General features: G+C 43.9%; 3 protein-coding genes across 5 annotated transcripts in view; all 3 read left to right on the forward strand.

The window, feature by feature from the left end:
• The window catches only part of LOC130540101 (latent-transforming growth factor beta-binding protein 1-like), a 66,103-nt gene extending 58,647 nt beyond the window's left edge, over window positions 1–7,456 (forward strand). Inside the window, 10 exon segments of the mRNA XM_057059003.1 lie at window positions 1,117–1,245; window positions 1,601–1,735; window positions 2,595–2,771; window positions 2,852–2,932; window positions 3,003–3,131; window positions 3,512–3,652; window positions 3,771–3,935; window positions 4,033–4,311; window positions 4,485–4,634; window positions 5,519–7,456. Coding sequence (XP_056914983.1) covers window positions 1,117–1,245; window positions 1,601–1,735; window positions 2,595–2,771; window positions 2,852–2,932; window positions 3,003–3,131; window positions 3,512–3,652; window positions 3,771–3,935; window positions 4,033–4,311; window positions 4,485–4,634; window positions 5,519–5,694 — 1,562 coding nt within the window. The 3' untranslated portion in view covers window positions 5,695–7,456.
• Window positions 7,457–7,876: 420 nt separating this feature from the next.
• Window positions 7,877–13,256, forward strand: pomt2 (protein-O-mannosyltransferase 2). 3 transcript variants are annotated; one of them, XM_057059156.1, is made up of 22 exons: window positions 7,877–8,531; window positions 8,657–8,741; window positions 8,834–8,938; window positions 9,052–9,160; window positions 9,262–9,370; window positions 9,519–9,678; window positions 9,748–9,854; window positions 9,932–10,014; window positions 10,113–10,222; window positions 10,298–10,364; window positions 10,453–10,513; window positions 10,605–10,683; window positions 10,772–10,923; window positions 11,003–11,094; window positions 11,179–11,255; window positions 11,339–11,410; window positions 11,490–11,549; window positions 11,645–11,750; window positions 11,824–11,964; window positions 12,105–12,216; window positions 12,293–12,312; window positions 12,505–13,256. In XM_057059156.1, the coding sequence occupies exons 1-22, from the start codon at window positions 8,227–8,229 to the stop codon at window positions 12,537–12,539; spliced, it is 2,247 nt and encodes a 748-aa protein (XP_056915136.1). In that variant the 5' UTR covers window positions 7,877–8,226; the 3' UTR covers window positions 12,540–13,256. The 3 variants fall into 3 exon arrangements, with proteins under 3 accessions (XP_056915136.1, XP_056915135.1, XP_056915137.1); XM_057059157.1 differs by lacking the exon at window positions 12,293–12,312 and having other exon boundaries at window positions 7,879–7,949; window positions 8,419–8,531; XM_057059155.1 differs by lacking the exon at window positions 12,293–12,312.
• A 142-nt stretch (window positions 13,257–13,398) lies between these two features.
• Window positions 13,399–21,189, forward strand: lin52 (lin-52 DREAM MuvB core complex component). Its single transcript, XM_057059158.1, has 6 exons — window positions 13,399–13,590; window positions 14,463–14,537; window positions 14,618–14,655; window positions 14,780–14,846; window positions 15,007–15,090; window positions 20,926–21,189. The coding sequence occupies exons 1-6, from the start codon at window positions 13,572–13,574 to the stop codon at window positions 20,979–20,981; spliced, it is 339 nt and encodes a 112-aa protein (XP_056915138.1). The 5' UTR covers window positions 13,399–13,571; the 3' UTR covers window positions 20,982–21,189.
• The last annotated feature ends 351 nt before the right edge of the window (window positions 21,190–21,540 follow it).

The following is a 21,540-nucleotide window of genomic DNA, read 5'->3' on the forward strand; positions in this document are numbered from 1 at the left end:
TGAGTTGCTGAACAAATTTTGCTGGAATGGACGAGTGGGCTCGGCGCTCTGTCCTGTTTGGAACAAGTAAACACTCCGAATGAGGAGATCCGAGTGTCTGTGTTCGGGTCAACAGTGTCCGGTAGCAAACGAAAAAGGGCCGCCATAAAAGCTCTGATTGTTGTTTGAACAGTTGCAGCCACATTTAGCCATCAGTGAGGGCAGGAAAACATCAACAACAGTGCGTCTCAGACATGGAAAAATCCCCTAAAAATGGGATTTGTTATTACTTTCTGACATACAGACAATAGAGGTATGTTTGTTTCTCGGCGTTAACCTAAAAAAGCTTTAAATGCTTAAAAAATAGCCACAGGGGAATCCTTGAAAGGCGAGCTTTACTGTGTAAAACAGGATATTGCTCATGGCTCAAAAACACTTCATAAAACCACTGAACTGCAGCTATTTTGCAAATAATTGCTTGCCTTGCTTTTTTTTAAGGGTTCATAAATCTCAGTAACTTTTTAAATCAGGGATTTTCTGTTTTTATAACTTTGTGCCAGGCAAACGCTGAACATCTATACTCTGTCACCTGCCAGAATGACTCCCCGTAACTACCATTTTGTGCCTAAAGCCATGTCCGGCACTCCGGCACGGATTCCAGCGTTTGAAAGCTGCGTCTCACGCCAAGCAAATTAAATGGGTTAAACATGAATTATAATGGAAAACAGTCGCAGTGAAAAGGCTGTCAAAAAATGACTTTGTGCCAACTGGACTCTCTGCCATCTTTCTCTAACCGCCTGTAAAGCGTCTGGGGGAATGCGGACGCTCAGCTGCACACTGTCAACTCCTCCATCCTGTGCATGTTGCCAGGATCCCAGTGACCGGAGTGTCACTCCGTGCTCTAGTGACACAACCAGAGAACATTAACATGCAATTTTCCAGATCCGAGCTGCTTTCAAACGTTGCTGTTGATGTACAGCAGAGGGCAAATGCGCAGCGTTTGACAAGCTTTGGATCAACTGCTTCGACCGGGCGCTCTCTCTGACAGAGGCCGTCCCGATGGCGGCCATCATCTGGCGTTTCCTGCTGTAGGTGTGTAAGCTCTGATGTCCTCTCTCTCTCTTACTGCTCTCTCAGATATCGACGAGTGTGCCAATGAGACCATATGTGGCGACCACGGCTTCTGCGAGAACACAGACGGCTCCTTCCGCTGCCAGTGCGACCGAGGCTACACCAATCCACCAGACGACAGCAGCAGATGTGTCGGTCTGTAACTCTGCCTAAATAAATGAGTATTCTCGACTATTCTTATTTAAAAAATGGGCTTGTGTAGGAAGAGTGTGATCACACTTGCAGTGGATTAAAGAAGAACCATTGACATGGTTATTAATGGTAGAGTTTTCACTTAGTTGATGCAGAATTAACTCTGAAAACAGAGCTTGAATATAAAACTGGACTGTCAGCAAAACCTGATCGACCTATAGGCGACAAATAGGCCTCGAAAAATTCTGAGAAGTTTTCTGAGATGATAATGGCTGCCTTGTGTCCCTGCGATGACCTTGCTGCTGCGTACGTGCCTGGTCCTTGCTGCCCTCACGCCCTCCTCTCCTGTCTGTCTCAGACGTGAACGAGTGTGAGATGAGCATGGCGCTGTGCGGGGAGGCCCTGTGTGAGAATTTCGATGGCAGCTTCCTGTGCATCTGCACCAACGACAATGAGGAATTTGATCCCAGCACCAGCCAGTGCCTCTCCCCGGGTAAGAGAGCTGGACTTGCACTCACACTGACTTACAGGACCTAATTCTCCATCCCATCATTGGGAGACAGAGTTTTCCCGAATTTAATGAGGCGGCTATCATTATCCAAACAACAAGGGTGAGGAGGTAGAGGTGATTTAACTCCACGTCTAGCAGAGAATCATTCCACCTGGCTGTTTCCATTTGTTACATAGGCTGGGGTTACGCTTGGATGGGCCGCCTATGAAAATTTGTATTAGCCTAATCCAAGAATGACTGATTAAGTAAATCCTCCACTCTAGCCAAGTATATACCCTGAGGGCCATTTCCTCACCAAGACAAACAGGGAGATGGCGCAGCTTTTGGCTATTAGCATCCTCAGCGCAGATGTATGCATACTGTAACTTTAGCATTAACCAAACTGACCTTTTGACTTAGAGAAATACCATCACGTGTCCGAGCCAGAGAGGCGCATGTGTGCTGGAATTGTCCGTATTTACACTATTAAGCGGAACGCCCTCAGCACGGGATGTTTTTTCTCCTGCCTGGGCACTAAACCCCAGCTATGCCTTTGTGTACCTTTTTGCCACATTCCACTGTTTGCTTTTGACGTGTGTTAATCAATCATGTGAGAGTGAATGGTGTGTTGACTCACATGCCAGTGTTTCCATTTGGTTAAGCCAGCAGATTAACGGTGAAATGCCTGAACTCATGCCTTCGGACGAATGAGCAGGCTCAGCAGAGGCGGCCAATGGCGCTGCACCACCTGCAGGGATGAGGCGCAGCATTGCAGCGTTAATGTCCCTGCTCGCTATTCCACGCTGTCCTCAATAGGTGAATGTCCGCACCTGACTGAAGTAAAGGTTTCTTTTATTAACAGAGCCCCCATCTAGTCCCTTACCAGAGGAGAGGAAAGAGTGCTACTACAACTTAAACGATGCAAACTTCTGCGATAACGTCCTGTCCCGGAACACCACCAAGCAGGAGTGCTGCTGCACGGTGGGGGCAGGCTGGGGGGACAACTGTGAGATCCACGCTTGTCCCGTCCAGGGACGAGGTATGAAGGCCTAACTTGTCCATCAGAATAAAGCAGACTCAGATACCTTACTGTTGCCTTTGGGTTTTGGTTTTTTCCAGATGATTTTAACAAACTGTGCCCTCACGGGAGTGGACTGTTGCCACTGGTGCCCTCTGTGGAAAACCAACGGGCTTTCATAGGTACGCTCGCCATGGTTGTTGATTTTACTGGCATCCGTCTTCAGTGACTCTAAACTCTCTCCTACTTCAGATGCAAATGAGTGCGAGATGTTTGGGTCGGAAATATGCAAGAACGGACAGTGTTCAAACCTCTTCTCCACCTACACCTGCTACTGCCGCAGTGGCTTCTACTATGAAAACATCCGGCTGGAGTGTGTGGGTAAGTGCCAACGACACACAGCCATTCCATTTATGCTAACATTAGCTACGACCAGACCCACCCGGTGACCCTATCACGGTCATCGTGTAGTTCTGTTTCTCCCCTCACACTCTGATTCGCTAAAGCCGAACAGCTAATCAGAATGATCTCAACGCCAAAACAAATACCGCAGTCATGACTTGGACTGCTGGCGTTCCGTTCCGGTGTGTAACAGGCCCGGTGTAAGTGTCTTGGCTGCGCTGATGAATCTCGAATTTTCCAGGCCCCGTCGCTCGTCGGCGTCCGGGGCGACGCGGTGGATGAAAAGTTAATCAGAGGTTAAAATGCAGAGCGTTGCCTCTTTGAACAGATTTTCTGATGACGCTGGGTTTGGGTTTCAGATTATGATGAGTGCGCCTTTGATAATGCCTGTGAGAATGGAGTGTGCATGAACACGGCGGGGTCCTTCAACTGCTTCTGCAGCCCTCCGTTGGTCCTGGACAGCACCCGCCGCCGCTGCGTCAGCCTCAACACGACTGAAGGTGCACGTCAGTGAGACCTGACCTTCTAAATATCTCCGAGTCTGAGTCGAACAAACCACAACAAATACTGTAAATGACACACGTTTGCAATCGGACGTTGGTCTCCTGTGTTCCTCAGAGCCTGACCAGAACGTGCACGTGGATATTTGCTGGAAGCGCCTGGAGGAGGACAACATGTGCTCGAATCCCTACCAGGAGGAAAGAACCACGTACACGGAATGCTGCTGCCTGCACGGCGTGGCCTGGAGCGGACAGTGTGCGCTCTGTCCCGGGAGAGACTCCAGTAAGAAGGCAGAAACACTGAGAGGCTGTCTTATATTTTAAAACATATCTTTCCTGGAAGAAACGTATCATTCATCGCTGTCAACCTGTGTGTTCAGAGGACTTTGCAATAATGTGCAACCTGCCGTGGAGCAGGGGGGCGGAGAGTCTGCGTGAGCAGCCAGGGTATGAGTACACTCTGGAGGGAGCAGAGGACCACGTGGACCCCTTCATCCCCCCGTACTTTGACAACTACGGCAACCCCGCAGGAACTTATGACATCCCTGAGAGCGTTCCTCTCTTCACTGACAACGACTACAGTGTCCCGCAGCCACCTGCCCGCGTCCCCGTCGTGCGACCACGGGAACAATCGCCGCACCGCGTGGATCCTTATGCTGGTGGGTTTACGTGTCTCAGAAATCCAGTTCCTGACAGTGTTAATGAGCTGAAAAAAAATCACCAAAGATGAATGAAATCATCAATTTGAAAAGTTTATTTGTGGTTTTTTCACCGTTCTGTATGCTGCACATTACAAATTTTGACACTTGTTATGGAAATTGTTTCCTTTTAGGGCGCTATGACAGCTTCGAGGGGCTCCGAGCTGAGGAATGCGGCATCCTGAATGGCTGCGAGAACGGCCGCTGCGTCCGTGTGCGGGAAGGTTACACCTGCGACTGCTTCGACGGTTACGAGTTCGACCTAAAGAAGATGGCGTGTGTAGGTGGGCGTTTAGATGGGCCACACGCAGCGATCGGTCCGCGTGGAAGCGTTCCACTTCAGAGTGTTGAATTAAAGCACAATCAGAAGCAACGCACGCATCTGACAGTGAGCAACGAGCCCAAAGATATTTAGACGTGCTCTGAAATCAGCAGGGAATAAATCAGCGTATTTAATTTAAGCCTGGTGGAGCCAGATCAGATCAATTTCAGTGACATAACGCTGTGAATATAACCAGTCTTTAAGCTCTGAATTTAACAACCATGCATTTAGATGAAGTTCATGGGAAGCGAATGCCTTTTGTAAACTCCTGAAGAACTCTTGGCTGGCAAGAATAAGAAAGCTGTAAATCTTCCCCACAGCATATTACATCAGAAAAAGAATTTATTTTATGGGTTGGTTTCCTGCTTTGTTGCTCCTTAATGCCGTAATTCCCTTTAAATAGTCGGCCCATTCTAATACTCCCATGCGCAGGAGGGTCATTTCAGATTGACAACCATGAAATTGGACCTCTGATCGGTCAGAAACGCCCCACCAAGGCCAGGAGGAAGCACGGTCCGATTCACTGTTAATATCCCTCCGTCATCACGAGCAGTTGGGGTTCACATCCTACCCAGCTGACACGCAACATGACGGCATGCTTGATTTAAGATACACAAGATGGGATATTGAGCAACAGATCGGGTGTTGATTGAATATCTTGTGAAAGAGGAACTTATTTTGATTACAAGATTGCGTAATGTGTTGAACAGTCCCACTTCAGCAGCCCCCAGTTAGGGGCACAGTTTGTTCACTTGTTGAGATCCTTAACACGTTACACCTGCTGTTGTTACCGAACTCTTCGGCACACGAGGCTCACGCGCTCCTCTTTTCTTCTTTGCCCTTCAGACATAAACGAGTGTGACGACATCAGCGACAAGGTCCCGTTGTGTCAGAACGGCCAGTGCACCAACACGGAGGGGTCCTACAAGTGCACGTGCTTCACGGGCTTCGTGGCTTCTGCCAAACCTCACAGTTGCATCCCGGCCATCCCGGCGTCGACGCCCTGGGCAACGGGAAACTGAGAGACCTCTGGGCTCCTCCCACTTCCTCTAACTCACCTTTGCCCCCTGAGCCAGGGGTTGGCACTAAACCTCCAACAGTAACGCTGAGACGTCCAAACTCACTTTAACACACACACACACACGCACACACACAGGCACACACACACACATACACAGAAGAGGACAAGGAACTGCACAGTGAATGTATTACATGGGATTAAGAGTTAACCAGACATCCATTTGCCTTAAAGGGATTTTGCGGACTCATCTGTTTTTATCCAACCCAGGCAAATTTAATATGCAGTTATATTCTCCACCTCACTTTTTGTGTGTTATTTATTTCATTTACGTGAAATAAAATTTAAGAAATAAAAATGCCACCGATTTCAGAGGGTACAACTGTTATCTCTTTCCTTACCAGAGGGGATAATACGCGTCTGTTCTAAAAGAATTTATTTCCTCAAAAATCACTGTCAGACCCTCTCATTCATGATCTCACTCAGTCGTCGTTGGGGGATTTTTTATTTTTTTCAAATTTGAAGAACAACCTTTTTTACCCACAAACCGAAGAAAACCTGGACCTTGAGGTCATCACAGCCATTAGTTACTGTTTGTTGAAATAAGAAGTGTGTAGATGTATATGATGATCTATGTGACGTTGCAGGGGGAAGTGTGTAATTCCTGTGTTTGACACCATTCTGACAAGCATGATATGAGTGATGGAACCGAAAAATGTGCTGACCTTTTCTTCTGAAACCAGTATTGAGTTGTGTTTTCCTGTTATATTCTGCAATAAAATCAGTCTTTGATTGGTTTAGGAAGGTTAATTTGTTGAAATAATTTGCAGATTGCTTTTATATATCAGTGTCGCGACAGTAAAATTAGATTTTAACGCAACGAGATCCCAGATGTCCAATCTGGTTGTTCCCATGTGTACATCTCTGTAAAGACAAAGGCTTATTGCAAGAGGTTTGGTATATTTTGTACAGATCTAGCATTGTGTATTATTTTTGTTATATATTCTCTTTTTGCATCATAGCACAACCAATAATTTGTTTGACATAAAGCATAAAATGTAAGAAAATATCTGACATTATAGCTTTGTAGATTTCTAAATGTCTGTAAAAATGTTTTTATAAGCATATCTTATAAAGTACGAGGAGAATGACTGACACTGTACCAGAGAGACTGTGTGTGTATAACCTGCCCTGTGGAGCAGACAATGATTTTTTGTGTGGCAGCACTGTTCTAACCACAGATATTTTGTCTCCGTATCCCGCCTAAAGACAATAGTTTTGAAATGGAAGCACTAGCGTCTGTGCATCACATGTTAGCGGCTAAACAGTTCTTTTAGTCCTTGTTTGATCCATATGTGATTAATGTTTTGGTTTTGTGTGTAAGTGTAAGCCTTTACGTTTGGTTTAAATCATACAAGAGATGCAAACATACCATTTACTTTTTATATCCAGGTCTGTTGTCTGTCAAATGGACCAAACCTCTGTTTAGTCTCATTTTCATTCATTAGGATGTCTAAAGCTGATGACTTATACACTTAACAAGCTTTCACAGCCAATAACTCTCTGTTTGTGCAAATGTTTCCACTGGCACTGCACAAGTCAAACTTGGGTCAAAGTGGGAATGTTTATGGGCTTGCACAGCCTCAAATAAGTTGATATAAATGTCTTGTAAAGCTGTGGTTAACTGAAATATCATGCTCATTTGTTTTGTTTACCTCTTGACTGCAATCGTCATCAGTCATCTAATAAAACAGATAAAAAATGTTGTCTAAGTTCCTTTGCAAAATGCCACTCAACACTTGCACATTTACCTTTTATAACAAATTACAAGTTGTCTTACAGCATTACAGATTGCTAAACATTTCAGTTGGACTTAAAGTGAAGAACAAAATGAAGGCTTTACCTTGATTACATGTGCACAATCTTTAAAATAGCAATACAAGAATTCTACTTTAATTTATTAAAAATTATGTTAGTTAAATTTGCTTGGAAAAGGAAACGCAACTGAAAGAAAGAAAGACAATGTTATAGCTCTCTCTTGTGGTCATATTGCGTAACACTTCGTCTGATCAAATTCGTTGACACCCCAAAGGATTCTGGGAAATGAGTTTTTGACAGCGGCATATTAACAGTAAGGAACTACAACATACTACGTCTCCCAGAAACCCTTTCACTTAATACGTATATCATCGCGACCGACAATGTGTGGTGCTGTCGTGCTGTTGGGGGAATTCTTTTCATGTTTAACTGTTATTTGAGGTGAAATAAACTGCTAACCATGGATTACACTTTAAGTAGATACGAGATTTTATATTAGGTCAGGAGGCTAGGTCAAACATGTTCGCTGTAAGGGTACAGCACGTATTCGTCCTGGTCGCTGTGATGGTCGGGTTTGTGTAATATTTTGATATAGCATGAAGAAATCACGCGTTGTGCAGCAATTTGACTTAACTTTACTGTCAACATTAAAGTCGTTGTCTTAGAACAGTGGGATACAAACCTCGCCAAAATAATAATTACTGTTAAATAATATTGCATGACCAGGAGGTTTTGCAACATTAGAGTTAAATCCCTCATGGCAAAAGAGGAAAGCAGCCAACAATGGAGTAAAACAGGAGACAACTCAACAATAAGAAACAGGAAAAGAGTTCCCACCTCCAAAGATAAAATCACTCGGCATTTGTCAAATGATGACACTCCGTCCTCAAATGGGACATCTGCTCAACAGTTTTCCAAAGGGGAAGCCTCTGATGGACCTTCAGAAGTTGTGCTGCAGATGTTGGTGATGGGGTTGTCTTTGTCTACGCGCTTCTATAAGATCACACAGCCTCCACATGTGTGGTGAGTCAAATCTGTTTTTACACTGTACATTTTACAGCTGCGCACACACAATCCCAATCAGCCAGGATTATTATCCTTCACCAGCTGTGACCATGATGTTCTCTAACTCATATTTGGTGTTCCAGTTGGGATGAGACACACTTTGGAAAGATGGGAAGCTACTACATCAACAGGACCTTCTTTTTTGATGTGCATCCTCCACTTGGAAAAGTGAGAAGTCAGAAAATATGATCATTGCTGTGGGGTTTCTTTAGTGCATTGATGAGTATGAATATTGATCGCCTTCCCTGAATGTGTTGCAGATGCTGATTGGTCTTGCTGGTCACATGACTGGTTACAACGGCACCTTTCCTTTCCTAAAGCCAGGAGATAAATATGAACACCACAACTACTGGGGGATGAGAGGAGTATGTCGCTATTCACATTAAAAAGAAATCTGTCCTCGAACTGCCTGATAATACTGTTTAATAAATTCTTGCGAAAGCGCTGGTGTCACTCAATGTTGCCTCTTTTCTGCCAGTTTTGTGCAGGACTGGGCTCTTTTCTCCCAATCTTTGCCTACCTCATAGTGCTTGATTTATCTCAGTCTCGCACTGCTGCCCTCATCACCGCCTCGCTGCTCATCTTTGGTAAGTATTAGCACGAAAAAATTAAAACTGTTCAGCAGATCGAAAGCATGCGTTAAACCTGTTGTAATAGCTGTTTGTGTTGTGCTTAATCCTTCCGAAAGATACTGGATGTATCACCATTTCTCAGTATATCCTGTTGGATCCGATACTCATGTTCTTCATCATGGCAGCGGTGCTGAGCATGGTCAAGTTTAACAGGCAAAGACACAGGTAACTGAGTCACACATTATTTTGTTCTTAGTAAAGCACTTTCTTTAAACTTTTAGAAGCTTTTTAACTTTTTCTAAATTTGTTCACGGTTGGTTTTAAAAGTTAAAACCTAATGTCATTTTTCTTTCATTCTTGATGTTGTTTTCAGGCCTTTTTCTGTCCCCTGGTGGTTGTGGCTGGTACTGACAGGTGTAAGCCTTGCTGGGGCACTAGGGGTGAAGTTTGTGGGTCTGTTTGTCATCCTGCTGGTGGGACTGAACACGCTCTCGGACCTTTGGAGACTTTTGGGCGACCTTAGCCTCTCACTGGTAAATCCTAAGATTGTTTTGATGTTACTCTTTTTATACTTTTGTTTTGACTGCATTTCATGTCTCCAGATGGAAGTCACTAAGCACTTCCTGGCTCGGGTGGTTGGACTCATCGTGCTTCCACTCCTCCTCTATGTCGCAATATTTGCAGTCCATTTTCTTGTGTTAAATAAAAGGTGAGTCTCCAGTGCAACCTTTCTCAATTTCACGAAATAACACAAATTGACAAACTGGATGGGTTTTCTCTCATCAGTGGACCAGGAGATGGTTTCTTCAGTTCCGCTTTTCAGTCACGCCTCATTGGGAACAATCTACACAATGCGTCTATGCCTGAGTGTGAGTCCCAAACATCATGTTTCTGAAAGATTGTTCATGTATTTGATGTAGCTTTTCTGGTGTTTGATAATGACGTCAGTTCTGTTGTCCTGACGCAGTCCTGGCATACGGGTCCACCATTACAGTGAAGAACCTCCGTATTGCTGGTGGATATTTGCACTCTCATTGGCACCTTTATCCAGAGGGAGTTGGGGCAAAGCAACAGCAGGTCGAATCACAACCAAGAAACCCCGGTAGAAGGAGAATCTTCTATGTTTGGAATGTACCATTTTTGTGATTTCAGGTGACGGCTTATCATCATAAGGACTACAACAACTTGTGGATTGTTCAGAGACAACAGAATGATGAATGTAAGTAGACTGGTGAAATTTGGTGAGAAGAAAAAACAGCATTGGTTAAAATTCCAAGTCTCACATGGGCAAATCTATTTCTTTTAAGATCCATCTGAGTCACCTGAGCTGGTTCGCCATGGCGACATCATTCGCCTGGAACACAAAGAGTAATGATTCTTAAGAGCAGCAGCGTTTTCTTTCATTCCAGCCTGAATCACGTGAGCTTTAGATAAAGCTATTTATCACGGTCCTTTCCAGAACAACACGCAACCTTCACAGTCACCTGCACGAGGCCCCAGTCACCAAGAGGCACTTCCAGGTTACCGGCTACGGCACCGTAAGTACACCCACGACGTGGCATTCTGCTTTACTCCTCTATCTCATCTTGATGCCACGTCATATCTCCACCTTTGCTCGGTTCTTAGAATGGCTCAGGCGACGCCAATGACCTATGGAAAGTGGAGTTATCCGGAGGTCAGAAGGGTGATCTGGTGAAAGTGTTGCGCAGCAAAGTTCGCTTCATTCACCGAGCATCCGGCTGTGTGCTTTACTCCTCCGGCAAGACTCTGCCCAAGTGGTAAATTCACTTCCTGTCGCTGTGAATTGTTGATTGGTGCAAGACGCAAGGTCAAAGGTCAAAATGGGATTCTTTACAGGGGCTGGGAACAGGGGGAGGTGACCTGTAGTCCCTATTTGAAGGAGACTCCAAACTCTCAGTGGAACATCGAGGACCATATCAATCCGAAACGTACAAGGAACACCTCTGCACTTCTGTGATTGTTGCTACTTCAGGACGTTCAACACTTGTGTGTGTGTGTGTGTTTTCTGGTAGTGCCCAACATTAGTTTGTCTGTACTGAAGCCCAGTTTTCTGGAGATCCTGCTGGAGTCTCATATCGTCATGATCAGAGTAAGAAAGAAAAGAAGCAAGTTGCACTGTGACAAAAAATCATTACCAGGAATCATTTGTTGACCAATGGTGCATCTTTGTAGGGCAACAGTGGTCTGAAACCCAAAGACAACGAGATGACCTCTAAACCCTGGCACTGGCCCATCAATTATCAAGTACCTATAATCTGCAATATACAATTTAACTTAAAGAACCAGAGCCCTATTCTTTTAGCTAAAGATGTTTATTTTTCAGGGATTGAGGTTTTCTGGAGTTAACAATTCAGATTATCGTGTTTACCTACTGGGGAACCCCGTAAGTATATTGTGACCAATATTGTTCATCTTAAATGAAAAACACACACTTTTCTAAAAGTTGAAGTTCTACAGTTATTTTTTTTCCTTCTTCAGGTGGTTTGGTGGCTGAATTTGGCCAGTTTGGGGCTGTACATTGTCATGGTGGTGGTGACATCTGTAGCGCTGCAGAGAGGGCTCTCGCTGGGTGCAAACATAATAGGTGTTGTTATTTACACTCCGTCATTCTACTGCACTGACTTCATGGACCGTGTTAAATGGCGTTTTGGTCTCAGGGCGTTCTGCTGTGCTGAGAGGAGGAGGAGGACTGCTGCTTCTGGGATGGGCGCTGCATTACGCACCCTTCTACGCCATGGGCCGGGTGCTTTACTACCACCACTATTTTCCTGCGATGCTCTTCAACAGCATGTTATCAGGTAGCATTTCAGGGATTGTTTTTGGAGGGTGGGGGGATGTTTTCTCGGATTTTTGTGACTGTTCAAAAACATCTGTCAATGAAGGTGGGTCAGAGAAGCCTGCTTAAGGTGGGGGATTTACTTTGTTTCTCTCTTCACAGGAATTACTTTAGACATTTTACTGAAAAGCTCAGATGCGGTTCTCCAACCACCTTATTGTGACTGGCTGCAGAGGTTTGGGCAGACTGTCCTTCTCTTTAGTGTTTTTTACAGGTACGTTGGTGAACTTATAAATGACAAGTTAAGAAAGTATTACTCTGATTTATTTATTTTGGCTTTTCCCCCTAAGGGATAAAAGTCATTCACAAGGTCAGTGAGCAGTACTTCTAAATGTGTGTCTTTTCCATCAAATTGATGGAGAATTTAATATGGTCTCTGACTGGTGAAAATTGTTTTTTTTTATCTTACACAGGCAATACGTAGTCCTCTGATTATTCTTTCAAACATCTGTAGACTTCCAACAAACCCAAATGTCACTGCCATATTTCTTCTCTCTTTCAGTTTCTATCTGTTCCATCCACTCTCCTATGGCATGACAGGCCCCCTGGCACACGAGCAGGGCAGCACCATGGCCGGCCTCAAGTGGATGGACTCCTGGGAGTTCTGATCAATCTTGCACAGAGATCTTATGCACACTCCCGATTCTGTTACTCGTTTGTACACTACGTGAAGCATAAAATAAGAAAGGCGGATTTGCAAATTAGACATTTTTAACCAGCATCACAGCATTTTTGGCAGATTCGATCAGACTTAAAGGACTTTTGTCTCTGACATGTTCCTGTGTTTACAAAAAAGGATTACCGGTATTATCAATATGTGCTGATTTCTGGCAGTACTGTAGATTTTTTAAAATTCCATTTCACTGTTTTGTCCCTGTACATGTATTTGTGTGCTTTAGTCTTTATAGTGGGTACGAAATGCTTTTACATTGTGCACACAAACAAGCGCAAAATTGCCAGAGACTTCTGAATGGGAAACTGACATAAGTATTTAGTAAGTTGCCTTAATTCACAACATATCTCAAATTCTGGTTGTTAAGCAAGTATGTAAGTGCCTAAAGGGCGATAGTGATCATATATTTAAACATGTTATAAACTATAGGTGCCAGAGGGTTGATTTTTTTTGTTAGTTATTATCTTGAGAATGTTATGTTCTGTTTCTAAAATTAGTTATTGACATTTTAAGACTGAAGCTACAATATGACTTGATATCTTGGACACCAGACACTACTTTTAATAAACTATTTTTGTAGAGTCCTGTGTATGTTTAAGTTCATGTCACATTTCACTAGGTTAAAACATTTATATAAGAATTATAAGAAACCTCTATATATACATATGTATATGTGAGCCAGTGCCAACCATTGATGAGCTTGTAACAGCATTAACTAACAGTATTAAATTAAACTTGTACCATAATTGCCATTACTTGAAACATTTAAAACTTAGTTTTAAGTAGTTTATGTGGCGAGCCTAATTGTGTTTCTTCTGCCCCCTAGCGGCGTGTTCGTGAAGAACGCTTCCTATTTGCTCTGATTGGCTGTCGCCTATCACGTGATCAGACTTAAGATGGCGTCTCCGAATGGAGGTAAATTTTAATTCTTTACACTCATCCATTGTTCCGCGGCGTATAAACTGGCAAATGAACAGTAGAAAAGACGTTGCAGGTCTTCGTAGGAATACACAGACGTTGAATCTCACACGTAGTGTTGTTTTTACTGCTTCGACATGTTTTTGTTCCCGTTGGCTAAAGCCTTCATTAGCTGCACTGTTGTATCAGAGTGTGTAGCATTAAACTACAGCCCAAATGGAGCCGCGGTGCTCCGGTCCTGGTGGGGACCAGCATAACATCTCCCACAGCTCCAGTTAGGACCTAACAACACTAAAGAATCCTCTCTCCGGTTTGTACTGAGGGGGTCATAATAAGTTGTGGTTTTCCTACAGTTTGAAGTGGTTTTATTCTTCGAACTGCGAGGAATGAATGTTCTTTTTGCAAGACTTTATGCTTTTATTGGTTATTTTAAAAACAACAATAGCAAGAAGATTCTTTATTTAAAATCTGTTTATTCCAAAATTTTGATAATTATGTTCCACTCTTCCAGTTCCAACTGTATATTAAATCCAAACACTGTATCATCATACATCTCGATGCCGAATAATGTTAATTCACTAATACACATATCTTAATACTTTACAGTAATTTACAGTAATTTGTCGACTATTATTCAGAGAAAATACTACTCTGGCTTTACCGTTAACAAGAAGTACATTCAGGAAAACACCCGAACGTCTTCAGCTATAATAAGGATCAGTTTATTGAGAATATAAGTCAGTTTGTCTGCTTTTTACATTAAGTTACGCTGTATATATGGAGAGTTCAAGTGTATTTATTTGGAAATGTTGGTAACCCTTACCGTTTGCAAAACTAAACTTTTGTCTCATGATTTTCAATTTTGTCAGGTGACGATTTTGAGTCGTCCTTGTTAAGCTTTGAGAAGTTGGACAGAGCATCACCAGACCTCTGGCCAGAGCAGCGTAAGCGTATATTCTTCTGACATTTGTGCACTTAATATGAAGTCGTATTCAAAGATTTTTAATCTTGTCTTTTTACAAAGTACCTGGAGTTGTTGAATTTGCTGCCTCTTGTAAAAATGTGAGTTGCATTCTTTTTTGTTTGTATGAACTAATACTATAATATGTAATTATAGGTAAAAAATAGGCTTTTATGGATGCTAGTAACAATATAAATCTTTGATATTTTCCTTGGACGTGCTCAGCCCATCACTGATTCACCCCCTAAGTGGATGGCTGAACTCGAAAGTGAGGACATTGAAATGTTGAAAGGTAAAAGCAGTTTATCGTTATTGTCTTCTTATTTTGTAGTAGTGGGTTAGATGCTACAGAAATGGATTACTCAGAAATGGTCAGCACAAAAAAGGAGCATTTTCTTCAGATTAGGTAGGTGGAACCAGCTTTGGTAATATGTGCTGATATCTCTCTGTAGAGCTGGGTAGTCTGACCACCGCCAACCTGATGGAGAAGGTCAGAGGTCTTCAGAACCTGGCCTACCAGCTGGGCTTAGAGGAGTGTGAGTACACGAGGAACACACACACACCAGAACCAGTGGACTGAGCAGGCAGCATGTGTGAAAGACACAGCCGTTCACACAACCTCGAAACCGTACCCCTCTGCAAATATAGCAATTACCTCATGTCACCACTAGATGGTGCTCATGGCTTTCCTGACATGCTCGGTAGTCACAGCTTCCTAGTGTGTTTTATTACTTTCCAAAAACACACTGGTGAGTGTTTATAGTGTGGAAGAGAGTGTGTAGTGTGTATAGAGTGCAACCTTTGATTAGAAGGAATTTTATATTTCCAAGAAAATTTTAAAAAGATAATTTGCCATCTTAATGTAGATGAAAGTCTGAATTTTGGTTGTAAAATTGGACAAAGTGAAGAAACAAGGTCACTGCACAAGTGCACAGGCGTTTGATGGATGACAAATCTAGTTTTTAATCCTTAACTCAATGCTTCTATTGTCATAATCCTCATGGAGTGTGGATTAGACAGATGTGACAGAGCGCTCATATTTTCCACATAGAAAGATGGGTATTTAGTTTTACATAGCAGAAGAAGCACTGTCAAATATTGACATATTTGTGGAAATCTAAGTTAATTTTTAATAGTAAGATAATCAAAACTTGTTTAAGTTCCATGAAGACAATTTACTTGCTACACAGCTAAATAGGCTACATAGTGACTTTGACTCATGATTTCTTTTTTAATTGTTGTGACAATGTGCTAAGTTGTGACCTCTATAAATCCAGAGAAGCATGTAATGTGTTCACGCTTCTCAAAGCTTTACTTTCATATCATGTATCCGAGGGTGACGCGACACAATGACGGTTCTTATGGGTCTCAAAGCCCTTCTGTAATGGGTGCATGTTTAGTGCTCACTGGTTTAATTTTCTCCTTTTCCTGGCTGCCAGCAGAGGTCTTATAAATCTCAGCTACTTTTTCATCATGTTTGTGCTCTCCTCACTACCCATAAACGAGCCTCTACAGAGGGGACAGGATTTACTACCCCTCCCCCCCACGTAAACATGTGGACCATTAAAGAGGAAGCTGGTTAATGGCCAGAGCACAATCAAGTAGTGAAAGCACACCCAGCCCACTGCAGACGGAGCGGAGGCCCTGACCAAACATTATTAAAAGATTATCGTTGAATATACCTTAGTGGCATTCCTGCCTTCTACTTGTTTATTGCAAACTGTGACATGCACACTCAGGGTGTAACCAAGTTTGGGCCCATATGTATTAAGATATCTGTAGTGGGGATTGTAATGCATGCGTAATCACCCCTCCTCCCACCCGTACCCCAAGTAATGGTCAGGAGATGCTGGCTCAGTGCTGTCCCCTGAGGGACCTGACGCGTGCCTCCTCTTCAGACCCCAGCTGTTCCTCCGCCCCGTGATGAATGCCGCTGTTTTAGGCCACTGAGCGTGGGCATCACGCCCTGGGGGTCCCGGGGGAAGGCTGAGGACTCTGACAAGTGCTGTTATTGGAGGTAATTGAAAGCTGAGTGTTCCCGTGGGACACGCTGCAGGGCCTTAGCTACCTAGCACCAAACTGCTGGAGCTGGCGATGGTGCTCTGTCACACTTGTGGGCCCAAGGCTGCTGAATACCATTTAACACTTTTACGTCCGGGCTGTGCTCTTCATGGGGAACCAGTTCTGCTCTGGACTGCAGAATGAAGGCAAATCGCAGCACTATGATTGATCAATACCTTCACGTTGAAAATCTTATTACGCTCTCAGGATGGGTTTACAAAGGATGCTTCCATATAATCCACCAACCAGCCACTGGAATATGGTCTGACTTTGCATTAATATGTCATTTCAGTATAACAAAGGAGGTTCATGGTTTTTTTTTAGTCTGTAAATGAAAATGCTGTTCACCTTAAAATCTTGTTCAACGTGTAAAGAAACAGGAACCCAAACTAAAACAATTCTTCAAAACAGCTGGACAAACTGGTTTAAAGTCCACCCAGCAGTGCGGACACATGATGGAATCATGTGCCTTTTATTTGCCATAAACGATTCGGTTAAACTTTTTCACATCCTCAGCCTCAGTGAAGGAGTCTTACCAGCTTCCTATAACAGCACATCTACTTTGTCTTTTTTTAATAGGAATGAGGGAAAGTGCAGTTTTTTATGTTGGGAAAACTCTGCTATGTAGCTGAAAGTGTCCCGGCTCTAATCCCACCTGTTGTGAAGCCCCTTCTTCGTCTAAATCCCAGCCAGGCGCCTGACCTCATGGTGTCTTTGTATCTGAAGGGGAGATTGAAGGTCACACTCTCCTGACAATTCTTAATGCCCCCCCCATATATTCACCACCTCCTCCTCATCCTTAGGATCAATCTCTGGCCTATTAGACACCCAACGCAGCTGAATATGATTGCATTCACTGGGGCCCACTGGTGCTAATGTGCTCCCATCAATCCATCAGGCAGGCTGACCACGGGGCGGGCGGTTATGAAGTGCCTGTGCTGACAGACGCTGAATGAGGAACAGGGGGTTACTCCCCATCGCCATCTTCCTCCTCATCCCCAGCTCTGCTACTTTTCCCTTCCCCTCCTGTCGCTGTGGGATAGGAGTCACCACGTTGTGCTTCTCATGAAGGTCACACCTCCCCTGATAGGAAAGTGAAACATGGGTGTCTGGAATTCATTTTTCACAATCTTATTATTTACTGTCTTTCACCTCGAGCGTCTAAATCTCTCAAATTGGCCGCTCTTTTTTGCAGTTGGACTTTTTTGCTGCCACTTCGGCGATAACCTATTGTTTTCAGGGAATTTTGCAGCGGGCGTAGCCGGTCGCGGCTGGATCCGACAGAGCCCGTCCTCGTCTGTAGCGGGATCAGGGTGCTCGCCGTGCAGAAGCAGAGACAGGCTGAGTTGAACACGCGCGCATACGCACGCGCAGCTTCTCGGCTCTGCCAGCTCGCCGCCTCCCTGAGCAGATCGGAAATGACACCTCATTTCCATAAAGGCATTAGGAATTCATTGGATTTTCTTTCCCAGCTAATCATAGTGTGGGTGTAAAACCTTTTAGGCTTTTTAATGAATGATTTTTGACTGATTGCCTATTAATAAGGACACCTCTTGAACAGGCACAGACTGGGGCAGGGGTTGGGAGGTACAGATGTGTTTGTTTTGTTGTGTGTGGGTGTGTGTGTGTTTGTGTGTGTGTGTGTTTGTGTGTGTGTGTGTGTGTGTCAGCCAGGCGAAAATACATTGGAGAAGGAGAGGGGAGGTGGGCCCTCTCAGTTGGGACATAAAGAGGAACCAGTGGCTCCCCTGGGAAATCATAGCTCGTGTCTGCATCTTAAATATCCCTGTGAAGTATCAATAAGTGGGTAATTGAATTTTGAACACAAACATGAGCGTCATGTGTATGCGCTGCTGGGTTGGACGTGTGTGTCTTGAAGGACTCCTGTGTTTGTGGGTTTCATCTCCTCTGTGTCTCTCTCCTCCCGTGGGATGAAGGCAGCAAAAGAGGATGTTAAATCCATTAAATAAAGCTTACAGGCTGTAATAGCTGAGCCGCTCTCTGAGATGGGCAGCGAGGGTCGTATAAGTCCTCTTAGCTCTTAATGAAAGTGAATCGGGGCGGCCAGGGCCAGGGTCCAGGCCCCCCGTTTAACCTAGGCGCTCATCTGTCTTTGCAGCTAGCAGGAGTCCGGCAGCTCACAGGGAGGGTGCCAGTGAGAGGAGGGTGGGGGTGCGGGGCTGAGGCAATGATTACTCTCATTATATATACATACACAAGGGGGTGTGATGTCAGGGGCCGGCGGGGGACAGTTGTACCCCCCATCAACAAGCACGCATTGACGTAAGATATGAGCCACAGTTCTGTGAATCTTCTGAAATAATCTGAACTAAATCGGTAGTTTGTTATGATGGAATAACAGGAACGTTAAAAGACCAAACAAAAAACAAAACTGTAAATCTTTTTTTTTTTTATGGTGTGACAATTCAGATCAGTTCGAACTAGGTGATAATTAGATGGCGACAAATCAACAGGGCGAGCAGACGACCCCACAAAATCCATAATGTGTCACTTAGTATGGATGGCAGTCGTAACAGGATGCTGATAAACTTAGTGCAGAATTAGTGATTAACCTTTCTAATCAACTAAACAAATCTGTAAGTCCTCCTAATCAGTATTGATCCCCCTCTTGTACGACCAAGCATGTGTGCAGGTGTAAATCTTTTTGAACATTTTCCAATTAAAAATGTCAGATTTTTTTTAGGCCTAAATAAATACAAATAATCTATTTAAGACACCTTAAATGAGGAAAGAAATAATCCGGTACCTTCAAAGAAGTCACCTGGCTTCTTTACAAGCATAAAACGTGTAATCTATAGCTATATAAGTGGCGTTGAAGGCAGAGACCATTCTCTTTGTTGTTTTAATGAAAACAGCCACAGGTTTTAAAATGGTTTTTATCTTTACTGGGGTGCTGGTGTGATGACAGAGGCGATCTGAAGGGAGGGAGACTGATTTGTGGTGTAATTAATGAGACGCTTTGAGGGCGAAGGGCCTCAGAGGAGTGGCAGAACCATCCTCGCCCTGTTTTACCGGTGGAAAAAAGTCATAAAAGGAAACATTAAGGCCCTCCTCGGCCGTTCCTCATGCAACTGTTTCTAATAGAAAAGTGATATCAAGGTTGTTGTGACTCACGGGTCATCCTGGTGTAATTGCTTTCCCTCGCCTAATTTTGATGGCTTCATTTCAATCTAAAGCTCCGCGCGCAGGTGCAGGGGTCTGGTGATGACTTTGTTTAGGGTGATTTAAAGAGACAGCAAAGTTCAAAATGAATCCGTCCCGTTCCAATTAGCATAATCTTTAACCTAATGAGGGACACCTCAAGGTGACGTGGCCTCCACGCCCAGATGCACTATTATCAATCCACACTGGGCATCTCATCTAAATTACTAACTGGCCCCAATTTTTCATTAGCCAGCATGAGCAGGACTGGGAGGGGCCTCTTACACCAGTTCAGCCAGACTGGAGCCAGTCAGGAGGCTGTTCATCCTTCTACATGAATCCACTTCTCTACTTTTATACTTGCATGTGTGAGGTAGAAGTTGGATTAGTTAGTTACTAAACTAAGTGGCTGAGGGGCCTCTTTGTGGCTGGGAGACCAAAAATGGAGCCGTCGGCATCGTTATGCGGAGGAAAGAATAATTACTGAATGAAGACGACATCTCTGCCGGGATGATGATAATGTCTGAAGTCCCCACCGTCTCTGAGACGTCACAGTGGGTGTCTTTGACAGTCTGGACTGTTCTCTCGCTCCTACACAGACTCTCAGAGGCTGCACACTCGTTATTGAGAGACTTCATATTATCTCTCATATATATACAGTATATGTGTGTGTGTGTGTGTGTATATGTGTGTATGGATGGAAGGGTGGATAGATAGATAGATAGATCGATCTCAAACTGCCATCCATGTTTAAATGTGGGTTTATTTGTCCAGAGTTGAGGTTCATCCCGACATTTTGTGTCTGTTCCCTGTGATCTGGGAGAATTTCACACTCCGTCGCGCGCATCCGTCTGAGCGCTTCTCCTTCACCACGAGGCAGCAATCAAGCGAAACTCTTCTGTAGATACATTTCTACTTATGTTTTCCTCAATGAGCAGATGTTGATATAAATTACCTCCCAGGGTGACACTGCAGATATTAAATACATGTTTAGCATTAATAAACAGCTCACAAGTGTTTCAAGCTCCATGAAAATGTTGGCTGAGATCCCCCCCCCCCCACCCCCCCACCCCCACCACTCTGCTGCCAGCAACAACACATGAACTGATCTTTGGTTGTATTTAAGATGTCTTTCTCTTTGTTTACAGCGCGGGAAATGACCAGAGGAAAGTTTCTGAACATCTTAGAGCGGTCCAAGAAGTGACTTTTCCTTAATGAGCCCCAGAAGACCCCCCCAGACTACAGCTATAATCGATAATAATATTCAGAGACTGCATTTAACCCATGAAATCATACAGGTTCGCTCCTCCTGGAGATCAACATCATATTTCTGTGAATATCTTGCTTTGATGAAATGTTCCATATTTATTTTTCCACACGTTTGTGAAGATAAATAAACTTCTAACATGTAATTGGCTTTAATGTGAGTGTTTAAATAAGCTGGAGCTGTTGGATTTACAGCCAGAGAGAGCAACTTTGGTGATGAGACTGTTCCAACTTTTAATGCTCGGGGCAGTAACTTCATGCCTCTCATTCCACAAAGTGCCCCACCTCTGTGGACATGGGTGCTTTCCCCACTACCGGGGCATGTTTTCCATTTAATGAGCCTTGGAAGCTGGGTCTCTGACACAAAACATTGCATAAAAATAATATTGCTCATTGTCATCGCCGTTAATGAGAGTTGACATAATTACTAGGACCATTTCTTTTCTAATTAGCACACTTCGGCCTTGTCTGAGCCAGCGGCCGGGCAAAAAGGGAAT

This window comes from Takifugu flavidus, chromosome 16 (assembly GCF_003711565.1).
Source record: "Takifugu flavidus isolate HTHZ2018 chromosome 16, ASM371156v2, whole genome shotgun sequence".
Classification (NCBI taxonomy): domain Eukaryota; kingdom Metazoa; phylum Chordata; class Actinopteri; order Tetraodontiformes; family Tetraodontidae; genus Takifugu; species Takifugu flavidus.